Below are 22,814 nucleotides of genomic sequence, written 5' to 3'. Positions count from 1 at the left end.
CTTTCTTTTGATTGGCTGTTCCTCACAAACAGAGGGTTTAAACAGCAGCTGACTGGGGCTTCAGACCTTATGAGGAATATGAAAGCTGTACGATATCATACAAACACAAAAACTGACTAATTACACAGAGCACGTGTAATACGCGAATCCACTGTTACAGCAGTTTATATCTGAAAGAAAATGAGAAAAATCTCTAATGGCTACACTTTAACAAAAGAATACAAGAATAATGAGTCATAATCCCAAAATATTCCAACTATTTGCACACTTGAAAGATTCATATCTCCCTGTCAATACACTTCCGAGTGATAACGGAGAAAACAAGACGGGAAGATCAAAAACAAAATCTCAAATCAAGACAGTTTCACATGAAGATAACATCTCCACAGATTCGTTTTTGTTTTCTCCTTTGAATAAAGAAAAGCTGAATTCAACTTAAAGTTGTGCTGTAACAATCTTTGTCTCCCTTCCGGAAGAAGGAGGTAAGAGAAAACGAGACGAAAGGAAAACAGAAGAAAAGAACAAAGCTAAAGGAAGCATTTTATCCTGCTGTGTTAAATTGGGTGTGACTATGAACGATTCGGAAGCCCTGAAAAGGATGAGAAAATACACCCACCCACACACACACACACACACACACACACACACACACACACAACAAAAACAAATTAACATCTAAAATGCTCCGGCTCGTTTCAACCGTTCACTTCAAACCGTCATCAGGCCTCTAATGGGGGCCAAGTTCAAAGCTCCACTAGACTCCCGCTGCTTTGCTGAGATGGAGGAACAACTCTTTCGTCTCCCTCTGCCTCCCTGTGTTTGTTTATCTTTTGCTTTGCTCTCTTTCAACCTTCTCTTTCCCTGCTTTACTCTCTTTTTCCATTGCTTTCCTCCCTTTATTCTGCATCCCCTTCTTCTTTGAGCAAAAGCCCCTTTTTACTTTATTTAGCATCCGCTCTTTCTTTTCAACTTAGCTTCCTTCTCTCCTGTTCTTGCCTTGTCTCTTCCTCTTATTGCCTTTTCAATATTTGATTTAGTGGTGCGTGCAGCTCTACGCAGCCCTCTTGTTCTCCTATCCCACCCCTCCACCCACCACCCCCCTTTGTATCTCAATCCAGCTTTCATCACATGTGCCAGTCTTTCAAATCTGACAGACATTGATCAGCGCGGAGCAGCAGGGATGCTGTCCTGGTGCAAGTTTGTTCTGAAGAGCCCCATCAACCCCTGGATCCAAACAGAGCCTCGACCAGCTCTCTCTCCCTCTCAGAAGACAACCGCTGGTCCGTTATAGACAGTTGCTCAGCGCTGCCCTGCAGATATCTGCCAGGATCAAAACCCCTCTTTCTCTCCTCTCGCCTCTCCTCCCCTCTCCCTCTCTTCCCCCTCTCTGCTTCTCTTTCGAAGATGGCAGTTCCACAAATGTTTAACTCCGGCTATCTGCTCATTAAGAGGTCTTCAAAGCCTTCCATTGATGCAAAAAGCATCCATTTGAATTTGTAATCACCCTTTGCTGTACGACTGCTGCGCTCAGCGTAATTTCCCCCGGATTTTCTGATAGCCGGCTCAAAGAGCTAACAACCCGCTTTCTCCTCTCTGAGTAGCGTGGGGGGAAAAAAGAAAAAGAAAGACTTTATCACACTTCTGAAAGCAGGGCGGTACGTATTTGTGAAGGCCTTGGGTTTGTTTATATGTGCTGACAAAGAAAGTAAGAATATATAGAAATTCACTCCAGCAACGACGCTTGTAAGAAGATAAGAGCAGTGAGGGGGGGGACCCACTAGAGCTGGATATGGTTTGTTTGAAGATTAAAAGTTCTGTCGCCATCATAGGACAGGCTACTTTCCTGAAAGAAATATAAATGGTCTAGAAATTGGTTTGTCTATAGGGAGAGTCTTTAACTGATATAAGTCCTTTTAATGGTAGGCTTTTTAATTTTTTCAAATTCCACTTTACAAACTTAAAGGTGTGTGAGACTGCGGGAAAAACACACTTTGCCCACATGGTAAATTTTAAAAAGAAGCAAAACATCCAACCTGTATGCATATTTAGCTCCAAAAAAAATCCTCTGTGTGTTGTGATGATGGAGAGCCAAACTCTGTCGCTCTGTCGTGGCACGGGGAGAAAGAAAATATCGGGAAATAAGAGAGAAAAAAGAAGAAGGAATCCGTCAGATCCTCGAGGCAGAGGAACATACCTTTACATCTGGGTTTCCTCACGAGACGGAAGTGTTTGAAATGTAATACATAAACATTATTCCCTCAGCTCGCCATTTCCCCCTTCACCTGCAGAAGAGCGTGCACTTCTTTCTGAGCCACTTTGGGTAAGTTTTCCACAACACAGTCCTCCTTCAGTAGGTTCAATAAGAGGGCTGACTGGGATTTGGCTCCTGCCATGTTTCATCAAACACACTTGTCTTCAGCCATCGCAGGCCTGCCTGTCTGTCAAACGTCTCATCATAAATCGCACTTTCCCTGGGTTTCGCCTGCCGTCTACAGAAATGCAGCTACTAAACAAGCAGCTTGAATTTTCTGGGCTTTCAAGGACAAAGTGGGCAATACAGATTCTGGTGTACCAGAACTAACAGGCCAGTCATATTCTACTAATAACCATGCTATGTTACGCCAGAGTAGCTTTGCATGATTTATAGTTCAAAATAACCCCTATTTATCTTACACCAAGCCTCAATGCAGCCCTACACATCATCCATTGTCAATCCTGTCTTTGAGCCAACTTTCTTCTGATTGGCTGCCTCTCATAAACACAAGGTTTGTGTACAGGTACAGGCAGGGCTTACTGTGTACACACCAAGTAATTGGTGTTACAACCTGCTCACATCTGACATCATGCAGATCCAAAAGAAGAAAACAAAATGAAACAGAGCATTTCCAGCTAACTGAATCCTGATCATTTTGACTCATAGGCACAATGTGCACACACATTTATAACTTCAAACCTTAACTATGTTAAATATGAACATCTACTATTGTAGCATAATATTTATAACTGAAAAGGGAAACCTTCATTTCTAGTGACTCTTATATTCAGCAAAGTAATAATAGTTATAATAACCAATGATCAGTTTTAAACAAATTTCCCAGCTAGTCAATTTAACTTGGACCAAGAGGATGGGGGGAAGAGATAATAAAGGCTTTACACCAGTGTAAATACCGATACTTAATGGATATGGATGGTTAATCCACAAGAGCACGATGTGTGTGTAAGTGTATGTGTGTGCGCGTGTGTTTCTAGGAGAACACATGTCACTAGGACCATTGACTCCAACCTAATCCCTTCCTGATGGCCTTTTCTTCAGACGCAGATGGAGACTAGGGGCTCTTGACCTTTGACCTGCGTCACTAAATCACATCAGTCACTGGCTGTGAGGGCCGCGGGGCCCCCGAACTCCACCAGGCAGATGAGCAGCTGCTCACACACACACACACACACACACACACACACACACACACACACACACACACACACACACACACACACACAAACTACCAAGCACACCGGCAGAAATTGTTTTTTTATGAACATACATGTGTCTAGTCAAGATTTTATACATATATGACACACATAAAACCTACATAGAAGTCAATCTGCCGCTCTCACGCTACCTCACTTTCAAGCACTGGCACAAACAACACACACACACACACACACAGCACCACTAAATAATGTTCTTTTATATCTGTGTCTAAAATATTCTCTGTCATCTGTGTCCTTTTACTCAGCCACATCACACGCGCTCTCTGCAGCTCTCTCCTGTTTTTAACTTTTCTTCTTTTCTCTTCTCTTCCCTCGTGTGCTCCTTTTCAATCCCTTCTGGTATCCTTGTGTTGTGGCTACTCTGTTTTTTGCTGAATAAAACACAGCCCAGGAAAGAGGGCGAGAAGGTGAGAGACTAACAGAAATGCAGATGTTTCGAGAAGGGGGGGGGGGGGGGAGGCTATGACGGGAAAAACAGACAATAAAAAGAGAGTTAAAGTGTCTTTATTCTCTGTTCTTATTACCACACAGAACAGCACTGATGAACAGAATGTGCCCCAAATATCAGAGAAGGTCATGCTCAGTTCAAGTTTGTGTTTGCATGAAATGTGTTTATCTACCGCTACGAATTTTCATGGTAAACAAATATTTCAGGTGAGTTTTTGTGAAAGCCAGATAACAATGATAAATGCAAAGTTCTTAGACTTCTTAGACTTGGCGTCACGTAGCCTCGCGCGGCAACAAGCATATCTTTGAAAGTGAACTTTGGAACAAGTGCTTTACATGAGAGGCGGCTCAGCCGAGCTGAAATGTGGGCTGGCTCCTCTCGCACCGACGTGCTGCTCGGCCACGCTGCGCTCCTATGGAGGTCCCCCTCACTTTGTTGTCTTCACAGCAGGCACCTGCATTCCTTACATTGCTGTCTCAAAAGTTTCAAGAGCAGCTCGCTATCTCCCCGTCTGCTGCTCTCCCTCTCTCTCCCTCCCTCCCTCTCAGCTCAAACCTTGCCGTTGCCTTGTTGCCTGGAGATGAAAAGGAGCGAGAATGGGGACAACGGAGAGGGGGGGGGGGGGGGGGGGGGGGGGGGGTGTCTTACCAGAGGAGGATGAAAGAGGAGAGAGATCAGAGGGGAGGGGAGGGGAGGCCGGCAGGGGAACGATGAAGTTTGTTTGGGATACTTTGGATTTTTATGGCTATTGTGCAGTGCCAGTGTCCTCTCATTACTCCCTCACTCCAAGCTCAAGGAAAAACGCTTCTGGATGCACTTAGCTGTAAGTGTGGAAGAAAACGTGTGGTTTAGATGTGTGTGGATGCGGGATATTGTTGACAGGTACTACTCTGCTCACTAAGCTGGTGTGTCAAAAATTTCAAAACAATTTTATTTATATAGCGCCAAATCACAACAGCAATCCCTTCAAGGTGTTTTATGCTACAAGGTAAAATAATCCAGAGAAAACTCCAGCAATCAAATAACCCTCTATGAGCAAAGACTTGGCGACAGTGGGAAGGAAAAACTCCCTTTTAACAGGAAGCAATCTGTTTAAAAAAATAAATAAAATTATTATTATTATTATTATTAATTAATTAATGAAATCCATCCATTCTCTTCCGCTTATCCTTTTCAGGGTCGCGGGGGGCGCTGGAGCCTATCCCAGCTGTCATAGGGCGAAAGGCTGGGTACACCCTGGACAGGTCGCCAGTCTGTCGCAGGGCTAATTAATGAAATAAAAAGAATAATTATAGAACTTTGGAAGAGAGACAGAGATTAATAACGACTAACGACAGAGTGGTGTAAGTGAAAAAACAAGAGCACCAATGTCAAGCTCTGACACATCTGTGATAAAATAGTCCCACTGTGTCTAGCAGTTTACCTCATCAACACACTGGAAATCATCCAGAAAGAGCCGACTGGCAGAGTAATGGCTCGAGCGCCATCCTAACCCATGTTAAGGGAGGGCTCTGGAGACACCAGAGCCCTCCCTTCACAATCCCTTAACCCTTGACCAAAGCACTCACTCACATCTGGAGTTGGACACCTGGCACAGCAATGCTGGTGGACTTAGGATGAGTTTTCTAATAGAGATCAATAACTGCAACCTTCTTTCCTTACGGTGTGTTCACACCGAACGCGATGGACGCGAATAAAACGCCCCAAACGCCCCTAATTTGACGCGTGTACATTCGCGTCTCAACGCGTGTCCAAGAAAAATCCATCGCGCCTCAAAATATGATATTTTGACGCGCGTGAACCGGAAATGTGGGAGGAATGTGGGAGGGAGTTGTGCCAGACTGGTATCTTTGCAAGATGGCAGCTATCGAGCTAGCGCTTGAAGAGAGAGTCTCCCTTCTCTATGTACTGTGGAGAGCAGAGCAGCGGCGTAAAAGACATCCTCGCCGTACCTGGGTCCATCAGGTCCTCCAGAGGCATGAGCAGTTTGGTGAGTTTCACCACTTGCTCCAGGAGCTGCGCCTGGATGACGGCCGATTCCAGCGCTATCACCGTCGGCCAGTTTGAGGACCTGCTTTCCCTCGTCGGTCCCAGCATCGCCCGCCTAGACACCAACTACAGACGCTCAATCCCACCTGCAGAGCGCCTGTCCGTCTGCCTGAGGTTAGTAAAACTATTTAATACGGTAGTCCTTTATTGATATCTGTGCTAATATGCTAATCCATCCAGTTATACACTGCTAACATGGATGTGCTATGCTAACAGTGAATGCTGTCGGTGTTTACTGAAAGCAAACTGTGGTACAGAGACGACTCTTTATAATATTTCTAGTGATACTCAGAAGCTCTCATCAAGTCCCGATTTAATTCGATTTATGCTGTTATCAGTGTTTGAATGATAGCATGGCTGTGGTGTCACATCAATGTATGCGCTCGGTGTTTGCTGATATCAAACTGTAGCATTAGGACCACTGAGTTAACCTTTGTAGTGATACTCACTCCTTTTTATTTAGACCTGGTTTAATTCTGGGATAGTTGAATATTTGTATATAATCCCTGCAGCTGTCAGACTCTATAGCAGGGGTCACAGCCTTTATTAAAACAGAGTTAGATAAAACTGTGAACAGTTTGGTTCATCTCTAGTTACATGGTTCTATCTTGATAAGCTGTCTTATCACAGATTAATTTTTCAAAAATATTAATGATTTAAGCAAGGAAAGGGCTACATGTCAACATACAACTCTTTATTTCTATTAATGTCTTACTTCATTCCTACCTGATTGACATGTTTAGGAATTATGAGTGATTGGCTCACTGTAGTTGTGAAAGTTGCTACCAATCAAATTATGATATGTTAAAGTTAAAACAAAACACAACTGTTTTAGATATTATCTAATATACATTTTGTAATTATCCTTATAATTACAAAAGGTTTTATGTAAGATTTAAGTTTTGTGATTTATATCTGACATCACAAAAGTATTTTGGAATTTGAATAATGTATTTTGTAACTGCAGTACACATAATACTGATTTTGAACAATTTTGTCCAGGTTCCTTGTCACCGGGGACTCCTTCAGGACCATCGCGTTCAGTTTCAGAGTCGGTGTGTCCACGGTGAGCCAGATCACCCCCCAGGCAGCGATGTCCATCTGGGACTGTCTAGTGGACGACTTCATGGCTGTGCCTTCACCTGGAGACTGGCGGTCCATCACAGAGGGATTCCAGGAGCGCTGGAACTTTCCTCTGTGCTGTGCAGCTCTGGATGGGAAGCACATCCAGACAAAGGCACCCCATATATCATATAGGAGACACACACATTGATATACACTAAATATTCATTTCATTTCTTTTTTGTGGTGCCCAAATTGATGCACCTGCTTGATTTTGTTTAAACAATTATTGCACACTTTCTGTAAATCCAGTAAACTTCTTTTCACTTCTCAAATATCACTGTGTGTGTCTCCTGTATGATATTTAACTGACATTTTTTATTGTAACAACCAACGATTTATACAGGAAAATAATGTCTATTAACAAGGTTGCCCAAACTTCTGCATCCCACTGTATCAGTATATTTTGTCATTAGTATAATATGAAATAAATTCTACATGTGTCAAGTTGTGTGCCAACATTTGCTGTGTAGTAGAACTGAGACATTAGTCATTATAAACATTTATTTGAAATAATATTAAAAGTCTCAAACAGAAAAACATTAAACATAAATATATAAAATATAAGAATTTACAGAGAGACAGGAATAAAAAGGACCAGCTGCTCTCCAGAGCAGGAACAAGGCTGAGGAGGAAATGCTCCATTGGAGACTGATGTGGCCTCTTCAGGGACACCAGGATGGCCAGCTCCACCGCCGATGGACCGTCCTGGGACCCGTCCCTCATCTGCCTCGGAGCCGTCCTCCTCTGTGGGCCTGTAAAACAGCACAAAACACAAAGAAATGAGAAGGCTGCTACTAGATTTTAATTTCAACATTGAAAAAAAAAAAACAATAACAGGATATAATCAGATTGGTTGTAGATATTTAGTAAAGGTGATCACAAGGGAATCCCACCGACTAAAAAGGTATCAGTGCTTGCTGTACATATCTGTGGGTGCAGCAACAGGAGCTCAGGGACTGGGGATGCTCTGCTGCAGAATCAGTTGGTTCTATCAATACAGTATTAAATGTTAACAGGTTGGATATAATAATCGTAGAGTAGACAGTGGTCCCTCATTTATTGCAGGGGTTCTCAGAATAACTAGCCCCTGGTCACAGTTCTCACAATTGATTCTCAAAGTGCAAACCTTTGTAGATTGCAAAACGTAAAAGTATTATTATGCCACGGTTTGTCTTCATCTGCCCGCCACTTTCGTGCGCCTTTTTCCCTCACGGTGCAGGTGTCTATTTCCGAATGAGGCTCATAGTTATGGGTGTTTTTGTGCTGTTTTTTCTATTGGACGCGATGGTTATCAAAACCAAACGTGATAAATTTGGCAAGCGCAGGAGATTTGTCAATCAGGCTGCAGAATGCAATGCTGTACTGTGCAATAAAAAATCAGCGAAAAAGCAAAGCAGTGACGGATGAACAGCGGGACCACTGTGTGCTGTTTATTAATAAACAATAAAATATATTCCTAAATGACAACATGCATAAAAGCAGAACGGTATTTGTACGTCAGTGGGAAAATAGCGGTGGCTTGCTAGCTTTTGTGCGGCTTCCCGGGTCAGTGAAAACTTTCAAAAGAGAAATGAATGAACTTACCAGGTTGCCCGATCTCTTCACATATCTTCCTCCAAGCTCGGTCCTTTTTATTCCTGTCTCGGTACTGAAAGCAGCTGGTGTTGTACAGCTCCGAGTTGTTTGCTACCGCATTGATTAGCCTTCCCCTCCATTGAAGTATGAAAGGCTTTGGCTGGATCTGCCCCTTTGACCTAGGTAACAGCCACGTCACCAGGCTCCTGATTGGTTGTCGCGGCGCGATTTGACGCTGGAGTTCAGATTTTTCCAACTCGAGCGGTAGACGCGAAACGCGCGTATGCACAAAATGCAACACAAAAACTGACGCGCGTGGTTTTATTCGCGAGTCAAACGCGCCAGACGCGCTACACTGACGCGCGTTTCACGCGTTTTGGCGTTTTCGCGACGCAAATCTGCTTCCGAATTTTCGCGGGACCCGCAATCGCGCGTCATCGCGCCTTTCCATTGACTTTACATGTAAACCTGACGCTCTATTCGCGTCCATCGCGTTCGGTGTGAACACACCGTTAACCTCAGTTGGGACTGAGAAGCCGAGTCAGTGGACAGCCAGAGGAAAATGTACCACAGGTCACAAAAAGGAGGGCGTGAGGCAGATAAAAACACATAAAATACACCCAAATAGCACAACAGTTAAACGTGTATGCTCTACTTTCTTTAAGATTTCGAAAAGCAGTTAGTTCAAGTTCGGTCCTATGAAAATAGGAGCACCTAGTGATATGCAGTGTGCAGCCAGCTAGTTTGCTGTTTGCATATTATTTACTCCGAGGCATCAGGACGAGAGCCATGATGTAAAACATACGCCATCCGCTAGCACGCAGCAGTGGAAGGGAGTTGTTGTGAAAGGCCGTCAGTTTGAAAACAAATCCATAACAAACTTCTAAAACTCGTGTTCCATGGTTACAAAACACACACACACACGTCTGTTTACCATTTCATTCCATCTGAACCTGCTTGTGTGTGTTTATGTGTGAGAGGGAGAGCGGGAGGCACGAATTTTCCTTTTGGAATCTCAACATTCCCGTTTCCTCCTTTGCCGCTCTTTGTGCAGCCATACCGACTTATTTATCTTTCCCTCCTATCCCAAACACAGGAACGCTCCCTGTGGATGTGATCTCGCCTGCCGGCCCGATGTGTGCACAAACCGACCCCCGTGAACCCCTTGCTCTCTCTGGATCTTTCTCTTTCCCTCCCTCTCTCTTGCTTCTCCCTCTCTTCCTCAGCTCTCTCATGCATCTTTGTCTTCTTCTGCTCGTGCTCAAGAAAAGGCTCAGAGGCTGCAAGGAGGTTCGGTTAAACGTCCTGCGCCCTCCGTGACGTCATCAGCCGTTGTTCTCTGTCACAGCGCCTGAGGTTTGCCTTTGAAGCCCAAAGCTGCTCTTGAAGATGCGTCTGATGGCTTTTGCCCTCTCTTTCATTCGCCCACTTTTATCCCTCTGCGCAGAGGCAGACATCAAGGGAGATTCCTAACAAGCATGTTATTTAGACAGTGATGTCATTGCCATGGGGATGTTGTGTTATGTCTGAGGCCATGCATCAACGGCGAGGAGAAACACAGGATTTAGACGCGGTCAAATCTGGCTTTAGCCTGCAAAATGTAATGACAGACAGTCATATCATAGACTGCTCAGTTGAGCTTTTTATCCCCCTGTGTGGTGGAGAGCGGCTTTTCTACTCTTAACGTGACAAAGCTGTGACACTCTGGATAATGCCCTTGTTTAGGCTGATGAGGACTGTTAAACAGACACGAGTAAAAACTCATGCGCCTCTCAGACTGGTGCACTTTTTAAGTAAGCCTCAGAAGCACCGTGGCCTCGATATGATATCCACCCATGTCCAGATCCTAGCCTTTGATAGACGGCCGGCTGGATCAGCAGTGTGCCCACCCTGCATAAAGCCTCTATTGTTGGCTGCAGGTGCACGTTTGTGCATATCAGTGGTACTTGGCGGAGGGGAAGGGAGGGTAAGCGAACACCTTGAGTCAGCATGTGCAGGTGATGGGTCAGGAGGGCAGCTTTGGCTTGATGGGAAAGAAGTATTCAGGGAACAGCTGGAGATGGGGAGAAGAGATAAGACGTGGGGGACGCTGTGACAACAAAACACAATAAAGGTGAGGATTTAGATGGAGGCAAAGGTTGTAAGCAAAGCAACTGTTAAACTACTTCAAGCCAAGTTAAACTGAGAAATAAGCCCCAAAACATACATCAGGAAAACTCGAAGGTTTGTTTAACACCTGTAATAATTAGCTTCTTTTGGTAGAACTTTATAATACAGCCTGTGATTAAGGGTGTGATTAACCAAGCAGTAAGTGGAATTTCAGTCTGTTTTACCATAAATTATGTAATTATGTAAGTATATTTATCTACAAATCTTTACTAGTGGACATAATAAGTGGGTAACATTTGCCTTTACATTTTACAGGAAAGATAAATATACTGTAGGTAATTTTAAGTACTGGTGCCTTAACCTTGCCTCTTTAGATTTATAACATAAGAAGATAACATGCAAGCTGGGGGAGCCAGGGACCGAACCACCAACTTTCCAAGTAGTTACGGTACTTACTACACAAAACTACAAAAACTTAAATAATGTCAACAAATTCTCTCTGCAGGTCTATTGTAAGAAACCTATCTGAAAGAATAGAGAATAGGGCATAAAAAGGAAATGATGAGGGGTTTTTTAAAGGCTTCCTACCAGAGACGAGCAAGACGAGTGCAAATGTTTCATCTGGAAACAGAGCAAAAGATGGAAATCAAAACATATCTTCAGACATTGATTTATTATTTTATTTTCTTAGTTATTCTGGTTTCTCAGTTTCTTGCAAATTATCAATCACACTTAAAAGTTTCAGGTTATCAAACAAATTTTAATTTTAGACAAGATAACCCGAGTAAATACAAACTGTATTTTTTCAATCCTGATTTCATTTATTGAGGGAACAAGCTATCTAACCCTGCATGAAAAAGTAATCCCACTAGTCTCACTAGTGTTTATTAATGATGTGACAGCAGATAGAAGCAGCAGGATGAGCTGCTCAGATTCAGTAAAATACTGCTAAACAGATGAAACAGTGCATCACCTCACAGTGCCAACAGGTAATGCCCCAAAAGCAAAGCGTCCTGCAAAAGCAACCCAAGAGTTTCTCAGGACAGAAAATGAGCAAACTTCTCAGTTAAAAAAACTTTTGAGAGTCTGAAAATGGGAGGCAGTGTATAAAAATAGCCATTTTTCCGCGACAGTTTGTGCAAAATTTCTGCAATTAAAGCTGAAGGTCTGCACTTTAATTACATTTTGATTGCTTGATTTAAAATCCACTGTGTGTGTTTGTCCAACATGTTATGGACCTAACTGCATAGATTCCTACTATCTATTTGGACGACACTCAAAATGCACTCTCTCTGTCTCTCTGTCATGGTCCTGGGTCTTCGACACAGTTTTTGAGTTTTGTTTTCTTGTTGCTTACGTCTTTTAAAGTATAGGATAACTATATTCTAGTTTATGACTGTGTTTTACTTTCCAGTGCCTCTGAGTTTGTTATTTATAGTTCTTGATTTTTTTCATGTTTGTTCCCTTCGTGTCCAGTCTGTCCTTGTTTTGTTATCTTTTCAGTCACCCCAGTCATATACCCGAGTCTGTCTGATCACTCTGTGGCTGTCTCCGTGGCTGTCTGTGTTCCCCTGTCTTGTCTAGCTAATACATTTGTAGTCCTGTCCCTGTGTTTTCTCTCTTCATGTTCCCATGCTCTCTCTGTGTTTCACCCTTTTGTCTCCCCAGTCTGTTACTCCTCCATGTTTGTTTATTCCCAGTCTCTGAAGTTAATGTATCTTAGTGTTAGTGTGTATTGTGTGTGTGTGTGTCACTTCCTGTTTTATTTTGACAGTCCCTTGTCTCATGTATGTCATGTTTAGTTTGTTAGCTGTGTTTTGTGTTTAGATTCTGTTCAGCTGTGTTCCACAGGTGTGTCCACTCTACCACAATTGCGACCTGTATCTATATTGTCTGCGTCTCCATCTGTTCTCTGTTGTGTTGTCCACTCATAGTGTGTTTTCTCATGTTGTTAGTGAGTTCTAGTTTTTAGCCTCACCTGGGTTCTTGTATTTTTTGTGTTTTTAAGTAATAGCAATAAAGCTACTTCTTCTAGTTTATCCCTTTGTCTCTGAGTCCTGCAATTAATGAATAAATAGTGAGTAATTTCACTAATTCTAACCTGTTCCTCTTTGGAGTTTAATCTTTTCTCAAACACTGTTGTTAATGCATTACCTTCAGAAACATAATATTGGTATGATCCTTTTTTATTTTTTGGGCTGTGAGAGTTTCCTTTATAGTATGCGATTGAGATTTCTGCCAAATCACGAGACAAGAATTTAAAATCCAATGGAAAAATATTTAACTCCTTTTAAAACGTGAATTCCTGCATTATATATACAGACAGACATACAGCACACACTTCCAGGCTCTCAGCATGTACTGTCAGGTTCAAAGCGTGAAAAACAAGTTGCAGAAAAAAAGATAAAAGAAGAAAGAGGATGATATGTTTACATTTCTGCTGAGAAAAATGAGGGCCAAGGATCTCAGTGTAAGCAACACCGAAACGTGTTGAAAAGTGCGTGGCTGAAACCTTGTATGGGCTGCCCCATAATAGGAGGTGGCGGTGGCAGTGGGAGGGGGACTAATTTGAGAATATGAGAGGTGACAGTTATCCTATCTGGTCAGACAGGTCTGACACTGCTGCACACACACACACACAGACACTCAAATACACAGACATGATATGCAGGCATACAGCACACGGGTAATTAAAGTGTTGGATGACAGTGCTGCTTCCTTTGGAATCTCAAAGTAGGAGCCGCCACCGAACGCTCTCCAGTTTTGCTTGTCTTTTCAATTCTGTGTTTTCTAGTCAGTGTGTGATTTACTGGCTTGGCTGAATGGCTTTTTAACTGACAGCCTGAATAAATGTTCTAGCTGCCTGACTGATTAGCCGACTCATCAACAAGCCGGCTGGCTTCTCAATCCATCAATCCTACTGTTTTTTCTTTTCTTTTTTTTCTGCATCCACTATGTACTCGGATCAGATGATTGTGATTCACAAACATCAATTTGACCTCGATTGACAATTTAGAAAGCTAAAAGCAGAGGGCTTCCTAAAAGGCTTAAGGATTTGTCGATTTTCTTCTTAAAAAGTGGAAATCGTGCCAAGCCCCAACCTGAGCCAAGCCCTGGAGCCAGCGTAGTCTCACATTTCAACCACCAAGAATGGGCAAAGGTGAGACAAGAGGTAGATTCACCACAAAGAGTTGAGTGCGTGTGTGCATACATTCGTGTGTGTTCAGTTTGTAATCTAACCCTGCCAGATAGCTCCAGGGAAAAGGACATTCACTGTTGCTGCTTCCCCTTCTCTGCATTCCTGCCTCCCCTTGACGTGTGGCACCAAAAAGGTGAAGCAAGAGGAGGAGGAGGAGGAAGAAGAAGAGATGAACCAGATTGTTTCATGCCAAACTGATTGCCTCGGTGCTCCCTCCCAGTTACTAATCAAATTCATTCCAGCAGGCACCTGGAAAAAAAAAGTCCCATGCAGACATTTGGTCTGCTCTGTCTTCTCTCTGAGCCACCTTCCAACCAGGCTGCTCCGCTGTCAGGACTCAGAGCAAACAGGAGTTGGCCCAGCTCTGAAGTGAAAGCAGCACTCTATTTTTGAGTACAGTGGATGATGATGAGGCCACACTGCAGCTTTGTGCCAAGCGTTCGGGGCTGGGAAAGCTAAGAATATACAAAATAAAAGCAGAGCGTGACAGCGGGAAAAGAAGGTATGCTCAGGTTTTGTTTGGAGTTGAGCCTACTATGTGTGCAGCGGATTCAGAAGTTTGTTACAAAGAGCAAAGTAACTCTGCTCCTGAGGGAAGCTCTACATCAGCCCACCTGCACCGAATTCTAATATCAGCCTCTCAAAGTATGTAAATACACAACATGAAACTGCAAATGCTATTCAAAACGTGTGCTGTGCTAACCGTGCAGGTTACATGTAGATGGTGTGAGCAGATCCGTAAAATATAAGGATTTCTGTTTACACTATTTACACCTCTAGATTTTAAAAACACTGAGGGAAGACAACAAAGAGCCCAGAGTCCCGCAGTGCAACAACACTCGGAGAGAAATGTCTGACTACACAGCAAAACAACTTTGGTGTGCAACTTTACCATCTTTACTACCATGTATTTGTTTTTGCAAATGGAACGAAACCCTATATACCAAAGATCCATATTTATCCATATTCATTCATTGTAAATAAAGGCCAAGATTTCACCACTGATGAATAGTTCGTGTCATACTACTTGTTATTCCAGTCTGCTTCGAGATTATATGTGAAGCCAGGAGTATTCATGTGGACAAGTGCACATGGTTGCAATAAATTAGTCTAGTCATACATCCAGGTAATTGCAATTTTATTTATATAGCACAATTCATCAAACGCAAACCCAAAGTGCTCAACAAAGACAATAAAAACAAACTGTATAGGTTTCCCTTGCCTTAAGGCAGTGAAGACAGCAAGGAGCCCTCTTCTTCGAGATACTGCCACTACAATGAATGAGTCCTTAAAATTTGTTTATGGTGTCCGCAGCTGTTAGTGAGTGCTTCCAAGTATGATCCCAGTTTTAAAGAGCAAATGTCCACACAAAGACTTACTTTCATCCTGTTATGAAAGAAACTACCTGACTTGGACCCACATACAGGTTTTGCAACCATGTGATGTTAAATTGTCCGCCATTTTGGACATGTGACAATCATGGTGACAGAGTAGGATCGCGTGATTAAGGTCCAAGACAACCACTGGTCGTGAGGTAAAACTGAGTATGCCCCAACCAGTTGTGAGTGGTTGAAAAGTCACGCACATTAGACATTAAGTTGGCAGGTTGATTGCAGTGGCTGGGGAAATATCACTAGCTGATAGGTAATGTGTTTTCCTCAGCCAGTAAACAAAAACCTCCTTGTGATTGGTTCGGTTGCCAGCACATCGTTGTCGTCATAATTTGAATGGAAGTAACAACATTTTCTACAAGCACTGGCCAGCGACTCTCCGAGCTGTCGTGAAACTGTTAAAAGTTTGATAAACCTTCAAAGTAAAAGTAGCGCCCTTTTTGAAGGCAAACCTTCTCTATTTCCAGTTTCATCAAGCTGTACCAACACTAGTTGGCGAGTATTTGCAGACAAACATGCAACCAAAGCAATCACAAGTAGGTTTTTGGTGGAGGACCTTTGTAACCCATTTCAAACTGCAAAAACTTCCAGGAAACACTGCCGATCAGCAGGGGAATACACGTTTTCCACACATCAATGATCGGGGACCATTCTTAATTTCGTTGTTCTCATGACAATGACAATAAAGTTTCTGATTCTGATCAAATCCAATATGGCTAACAACTCTCATGCAACATGCACGTGATATCACATGAGAAACCTGAAGAAGACTTTTAATCTTCTTCAGGATCAATATTTTTTCCACTGGCTATTTCTTTGAGGTCTGAAAGTACTTCAGAGAAACAATGTCAGTCATCACGCAACCAACATTTTTATCCTCTTCATGTGGATCCCAAACCCCAGATTTACGTAACAGATCATCAAGTAAGGGTGTGGAAATCAAAAAAGATGGATGAGAAATCTCAGATGCATTTTTTTGTAATTTTTAACCACAATCTTTTCATCATAACCAGGTTTGTGTGTGTGTTTTGGTACAGGACAGCATTTTAGAATCAAGGCTAACATCGGACCTAAGTGATAAGTTCGGTAAATATGACATGAGTGCAGAAACTTCTCAGTTTGTGCCCAGATTTCCAGCAACACTAGCAAAAATATGACATCGGGGTCAGTTAGGTAAAAATTCATAAAGCGTTCATCAGAAATACAATGCTTTCATCAGAGCTGCCATGCTGAATACTAAACATTTATGGATGTGAACGTTGGTGAGGAGCTGCAGATTTGTGTTGATGTGTTGCTGCTACGAGGCAGACAGGACCTTAGCATGTGTCCCAAACACACAAACACACACGACTGCATCAGCACAGCGCTTGCCCAGCCTTCCATCCGTAGGGATTAGGCAAGCTTTGTTAACACGATGTCAAGCAAACTTCAAAATAACCCCCATCTCAATCCTCTGCCTCTTTACCACCCCTTCCACGCACACACACGTCCTCATCCCTCACTCACTTTCTCTCTCTTTAAAGCATCACTGCTTTGCTGTCAGGGGAGAAAAGAGATCAGAAGCTCACAAGACTGTGGCAAAGACTTCTTCTCTCTCACGCATGCACATACACATCTGATTCTCATCACCCACGGTAATCAGCAGTAATTAAGTCACACACATTAGACAGCTTAGGACGTGCAGATTGATGCTCATCTCTTTAACAGAAGATGACGGTAATATGTGTATTTCTAAGTTTGTGAGCGCGTTTGCATGTGCGCCGGCTCTTGTGATTCTCCAGCGTTTGCTAATTAAAGCAGAACATGTAGCAGGGGGTTAGCAGACCTGTGTGAGGCGTCCCTGGCATGATTGATTGTGACTGTCAGGACTCTCAGCTGGGTGTCCTCCTGCGTCGGGCCCGAATAAAGGATTACACAGACCCTTGGTAACCTTGGCTGGCTTTGTGGTCCTGGGTCCTGCATCAAAGACCCAACGGGAGACATTAGCATTTTTAATCAGCCAGCCGGGCCCCGTGCTGGCACAGGATGTTGGATCACTTTCATCGGAACAACGCGGAGCGCGGAGGTGGGAGGGTGGCACTAATGGAAACAAACGCAACACGCTACATACATCAATACAGCCAGACACAGGGACGCAAATGTCTATGCTCACTGTATATCACAATCCTATTTGCCTTTCATGCATCTCTGTAACAAGGCTCTGCCCTTCCTCACTTTGTTGAGTGAATGGAAGAGCATGTTATTATGTTGTCTTCTAGTAGATGTAAAGAGAGGATGAGGCTCATTTTGTTCACGGAGCCGCTCAGTTTTCTGCTAATTAAGACCCCAAGTTGTCTTTAGAAAGTCCTGTAGACTGAGATTGAGGGTGAGACTGCCTGTTCTACGCACACTTACAGCTGTGGTCAGAAGATTACATACACCCATCATGGGCATGAATGTCATGGTAATTAATCTAATTGGTTTTTCTTTCTGTTCTTTTTCCAGAGTGGAATAATTGTAGAGCAAACATCTTTAAAGACTTAAAAAAACAATAACAACTGTGTGCACATGTCTGAACTTATTTTGGAATTTTTCTTAAATTCATGCAGGGTTAAAAGGACTCATATACACAACCCGAGTAAATACAAAATTAAGTTCTTAAATGATGATTTCATTTATTAAGGAGGAAAAGTTATCTAAACCTGCCTGGCCCTATGTGGAAAAGTAACTGCCTCCTTTGTTAAATCTTAAATGTCCTGAGATTAACCACACCACACCCAGGTCTGATTACTGTCAGACCCGTTCAGCCAATAAATCACTTAAATAGAACCTGTCTGATAAAGTGAAGCGAGCCAAAAGATCTCAAAAGGCAACACATCATGTCACGACCTAAAGAAACAAGTGAGCAACAAAGTCACTGACACCTATCAGTTAGCAAAAAAGCTTTTTCTGCGGCTTTGGGACTCCAGTGAGCCACAGTGAGAACCATTAACCACAAATTATGAAAACTTGGAACAGGGCTGAGCCTTCCAGGAGTGGCTGGCCTACTAAAATCAACCAAGAGGTCAAAAACCAGCCCAGAATATCATCTAAAGAACTGCAGAACTGAGATAAGACCAGAGTTCATGATTTAACAATAAGAAAGAGCTTGGGCATCAATGTCAACCACAGGAGGGTATCAAGGTGTAAATCACTGCTGACCAAAAAGAGCTCAAAAGCTCATCTCATCTCATCTTTTTGATGAAACAAAAATCTGAACTTCATGAAAGGTTTGAGTCCTGTTACATCTGGTGTCAAATTAACAGCATTTCATAAAAATAACATATCAACAGTCAAGCATGGTGGTGGTAGTATGATGGTCTGGAGCTGTTTGCTGCTTCGGACCGGGACAACTTGCAGTAATTGAAGGAACCATGAATTCTGCTCTCTACCAGAAAGTCCTGAAGGTGAATGTTCAGACACTAGTTCATACCCTGAGCTCACAGCACAGAATCTGACTGACATGAAAAAAGGATCATATCCAAATAAGTTAGCGACATATTTCAAAGAAAACTATACTTCCCACACTGAGACTACCCACCTTGGTGCCAAACCGTATTTGTAAATTTGCTCACGACTTCCGCACCAGAACCTCCAGGAGATGATTAATAAATGCATGCCTCCATCCTCATCCTGGGCTGAGTATTTGGAGAGCAGCAGCAACAGGGGCAAACATATGCCATTTGTGCCATCTGACAAGCACATTAAATCTTCATCACAGGAAAAAGTCGCTTTATTGGCAGCTGTTGTTTCAACACAATGCCAAGAAGAGCCAGAGGACATAACAATGCAGGAAAACTGAAGGAAAAGAAAGTACAGACGGAAAACAACACTGACAATAACAGCAACAGCTAAAGGGAAACAGGAAGTAGAATATGGATGAGAGGAACAGTAGATTGAATTCATATCCAGTCCGGTAACATCATCTGGATACCTGACTTTGCTCTCTACGGGGGTTTATCATCACAGATTCCTCGCGAGCATGTGACGGTTTGGAATAAAACCTGATCTGTAGAAACAGTTGAGCCAGTGTGTGAGATGCAAATTCACAACTGAGTGGATAGTAGTTAAATCTCTGCCCTTGAATGGCCCAGAGAGAGACTTCCAAGACTTAATATCCCTTTAGAAGTCCATTATCTCTCCCTGGCAACTTGCTTCTTGACCAAACACACAACCCTGTACGAACAAAGCTTTAAAGTAAACTGCAGTGTCTGGATCTGGCACTTTTAAGTAAGTAAACCTTATCAACAGCTCAGTCCACTGTTTATCCGTGTTTTTACTCCCCTTCTTCTTCTTCTTCTTCTTTTTTTCCCCCCTTTAGTGTGTCTTCCACACAAATAAGCTACACACACCTCCCCCAGTTTTTCCTTTGAGGATGACGTTTAGATGTGGACACAGTTTGATGTGACTCATCAAAGCAGAGATCAGGGTGTGACAGGAGCGTCTCCCGATGTTTCCTTTGCTCTCCCGCTGTCAGCAAAGCGGACACACAGTCAGACGCCCGGAGGTGACCACTGGAAACTTTTTATTTGATCAACTGATAGGCGCATACAGAACCCTTCACCAGCTTAGTTCAAAACAAGAAACGAGGATATGGACGTGGCAGGATGCGTATGCAGAGAAAGGTTCCCTGGTGGGCTCCCCTCAGAGAGTGTGTGTGTGTAATACACAGGTGCGGTAAATCTGTGTGTATGTGGTGGTCTTTTGGCAACATCTACGCCGGACTGCGCGCTCTCTCCCGAGAGAACGTAGAGAGAGATGAAATGAGAACAAACAAGTGCAGGAGAAGAGAGGCAGTCCTCAGCAGTATCCCGCCTGTTGGACTTAAAAGAGCAGGAGACTGCTCGCCTTTTCTTGCCTGGCAGCTCCAACAGATAAGCGGAGAAGCAGCAAAAGGAACACGAGGGACAGAAAGCAAGAGGAAAATAAACTGACAAGCGTCTGCGAGATGATAAGCGCTATAAAAGAAACTCAGACTCATTAATCTGTCAAGATGACGGCGATTATCAGCAATGTTTGAGTTCAGTCTTAGAAATTAAAGACGCTTCTTAGAGAACTTTTTACAGAAGAGAAAGCCCCATCTATAAAGCAACTCACTCTTCACCCATTGCTTTGTAGATGACAGCTGGTTGCATTAGTGATAGTGGGCATTGCACTCAACTCAAGTCACCTTTTCATCTGTCTTTGCTTCAAGTCTCCCAAAAACTGAAGTTCTGCTACTTATAAATTGAAGTTGAGGGCGAGTACCACCCTATAGAGTCACCTGGATATTATAGGGCCATGGCCACTTTGATTAACAGAGGTCCCAGTGAAGGCACCTGTAGCCAGTAGCTGTGTGCTAGGAATCACCTCCACTAATTAGGGTCCCTGAACTCCTTTTTTGAGCTTTTTATTGGAGTTATCTGACTGATAAAATGGCTTAGTGAGCAATGCAGGGCATCCAGGGAGATCGTTACGGTGGCCCTGAGAGGTCAAATGGACTGCAACTTAAGAAAGTGCCAGCAATAAGAAAAACGCTGCAAAAGCACACAAAACACAACGGAAATAGGAAAAAACAAAACAGAAATAAGAAAAAACAGAGTTTCAAAAGCACAGGAGAAGTGTTTCTGGGGAAACAATAACCCGACGGACCAGTTGCAGGAAACACAATATGCTAAGAATTGCGCTGGGAGACACTTAAAAGAAGTGGAGGATCTATTGGTTTTGTGAGGAAAGAAAAGATGAGAGGTAAGTGTGTTAGCTTAACTATTAGCCTAAAAATCCATCATCAGTATTATATGAATCATGATAAAACACACCTACCATGTTTTGGGTTCCTGCAACTGGTCCGTCGGGTTATTGGCAAATGCCCGGTATGCCCGATGGCCATGTCCAGCTATGGCCGGTAGGAGGGAAACTTCTTTTGCAGTTTGTCTGAAAGAAGGACTTGCGCTTTGGGATCTTTTAAACATCATTAGGCGCGCTGCTGTGCGCTGTCCTTCCCGTCAGTGAGCGCAGAACAAGCGCTCACAAAGCAAGTTTGGGGATGAGGTCACACACATGGGTCCTCTCTCGGACTATCGAAAAACCTGGACATTTTTATCAATCTTGAAAATCCCCCCGGACGCCCCGGACAGAACGTGAAAAGAGGGCGGTTGGTCACTCTAAAAGTTTATATACACCTTATATCCTTCTTAATTGCTGGGCCAATATGAACAACTTTGCATGAACATCGACATCATGTATCCGTGCTGGAAATTTATTCAGCACACGACTAAATGCAGAATGAAGAATCTGAAAAAGCGCCACAGACCTGCCAAACAACTCCTGTAGGCTGGCCTTTTGCTAGTGTTATTAGAGACGTTATACCAAATCTGTTTTCATTTAACCACAAGGGAACATTAATCTGTGCAAAACTTCAAGGCAACCATGTCACAGTCGGGAAAGGTGACTGTAAAAGCAGCGAAGGCCAAGAGAGACACGCAACAGTTCAAATGAATATACCTTTCTTCAGTTTAAAACACTGGATCTACTGTATTTCTCCACAAGCAAAAAGTTGAGCTAAGTGACATCATGTTCGAACCAGTTGTCTGTTTTGCCACATCAAAGGCAAATCCTTGCTTTTATAAACAGAGCTGCACGCCTTCGCCCACTGCTGTGCAGTTAATGCGGCTGGTGTGATGGTCTGTAGCAATATAGCGTTGCAGGCAGTGCAATGGCAACTTTAGCTAGTTGAGCTAAAGTGGTGAAATGAATGCAGAGCCTACAGCTGCAGTTCAAAGCCTATCAGCGTTTGAATCTTAACAAGAAGGAAAAAAGGCCCCTGTGCATAGAGAGAGAGGGCAGAGCCCGGCTTAGATCTTCAACCTCTGTGTGCGCGTGCACACACATACACACACATACACACACACCAATTCACAGCTTAGGCAAACACATATACTGACATCAAAACACAAACATTAAAGGGCACGCAGACAATCACATCAAGACACACAGCAAGAGCCACAAGAGTGCTGACACACAATTATACAAAAAAAAGCAAACAAGTTTCTACACACACACACATCGAGACATCATCAAGCGCATACACACACACACACACACACACACACACACACACATGGCAGGAGTCCTGTGTCCCTGGCTGGCCAGCTGTGGGAGGTCACACAGACATGACAGTTCTGCTATCAGGCCAGCATTAAGGCCTGCCGCTTTAAACACAGTCTTTTGAAGTCACACCAAAGTCAGACACTAGGATCTCTCATCTCCCATCTCCCTTTTAACACTGCAGTGCCGACATTTCATTCTGCCCTCCTTTTCATGCTCACAGCTTTGAATTCTGCCTTTTAAAAGACTAATTTTAACTTCTTCAAGGCTGGAAAAACAGGCAAAGGCGCATCGAAGATTCTTCTGCCCGACGTGCTTCTTT

The 22,814-nt window shown here is 43.2% G+C and overlaps 1 protein-coding gene and 1 long non-coding RNA gene across 2 annotated transcripts; one reads left to right on the top strand and one right to left on the bottom strand.

The window, feature by feature from the left end:
- The first annotated feature begins 5,603 nt into the window (after nt 1-5,603).
- LOC145428551 (uncharacterized) lies at nt 5,604-7,558 on the top strand. Its single transcript, XM_080300904.1, has 2 exons — nt 5,604-6,103; nt 6,992-7,558. Exons 1-2 carry the CDS (start codon nt 5,844-5,846, stop codon nt 7,260-7,262), a joined length of 531 nt encoding a protein of 176 aa, XP_080157030.1. The 5' UTR covers nt 5,604-5,843; the 3' UTR covers nt 7,263-7,558.
- Nucleotides 7,559-7,601: 43 nt separating this feature from the next.
- Nucleotides 7,602-8,838, bottom strand: LOC145428553 (uncharacterized). The gene is made up of 2 exons (XR_013908844.1): nt 8,699-8,838; nt 7,602-7,866 (listed from the first exon to the last, which is right to left on the bottom strand). It is a non-coding gene; the product is annotated as an uncharacterized LOC145428553 (long non-coding RNA).
- Nucleotides 8,839-22,814: the final 13,976 nt, after the last annotated feature.

This window comes from Astatotilapia calliptera, chromosome 4 (genome assembly GCF_964374335.1).
Source record: "Astatotilapia calliptera chromosome 4, fAstCal68.1, whole genome shotgun sequence".
NCBI classification, from domain to species: domain Eukaryota; kingdom Metazoa; phylum Chordata; class Actinopteri; order Cichliformes; family Cichlidae; genus Astatotilapia; species Astatotilapia calliptera.
The sequence above is the reverse complement of the archived record's forward strand: the minus strand, read 5'-3'. Positions and strand labels throughout refer to the sequence as shown.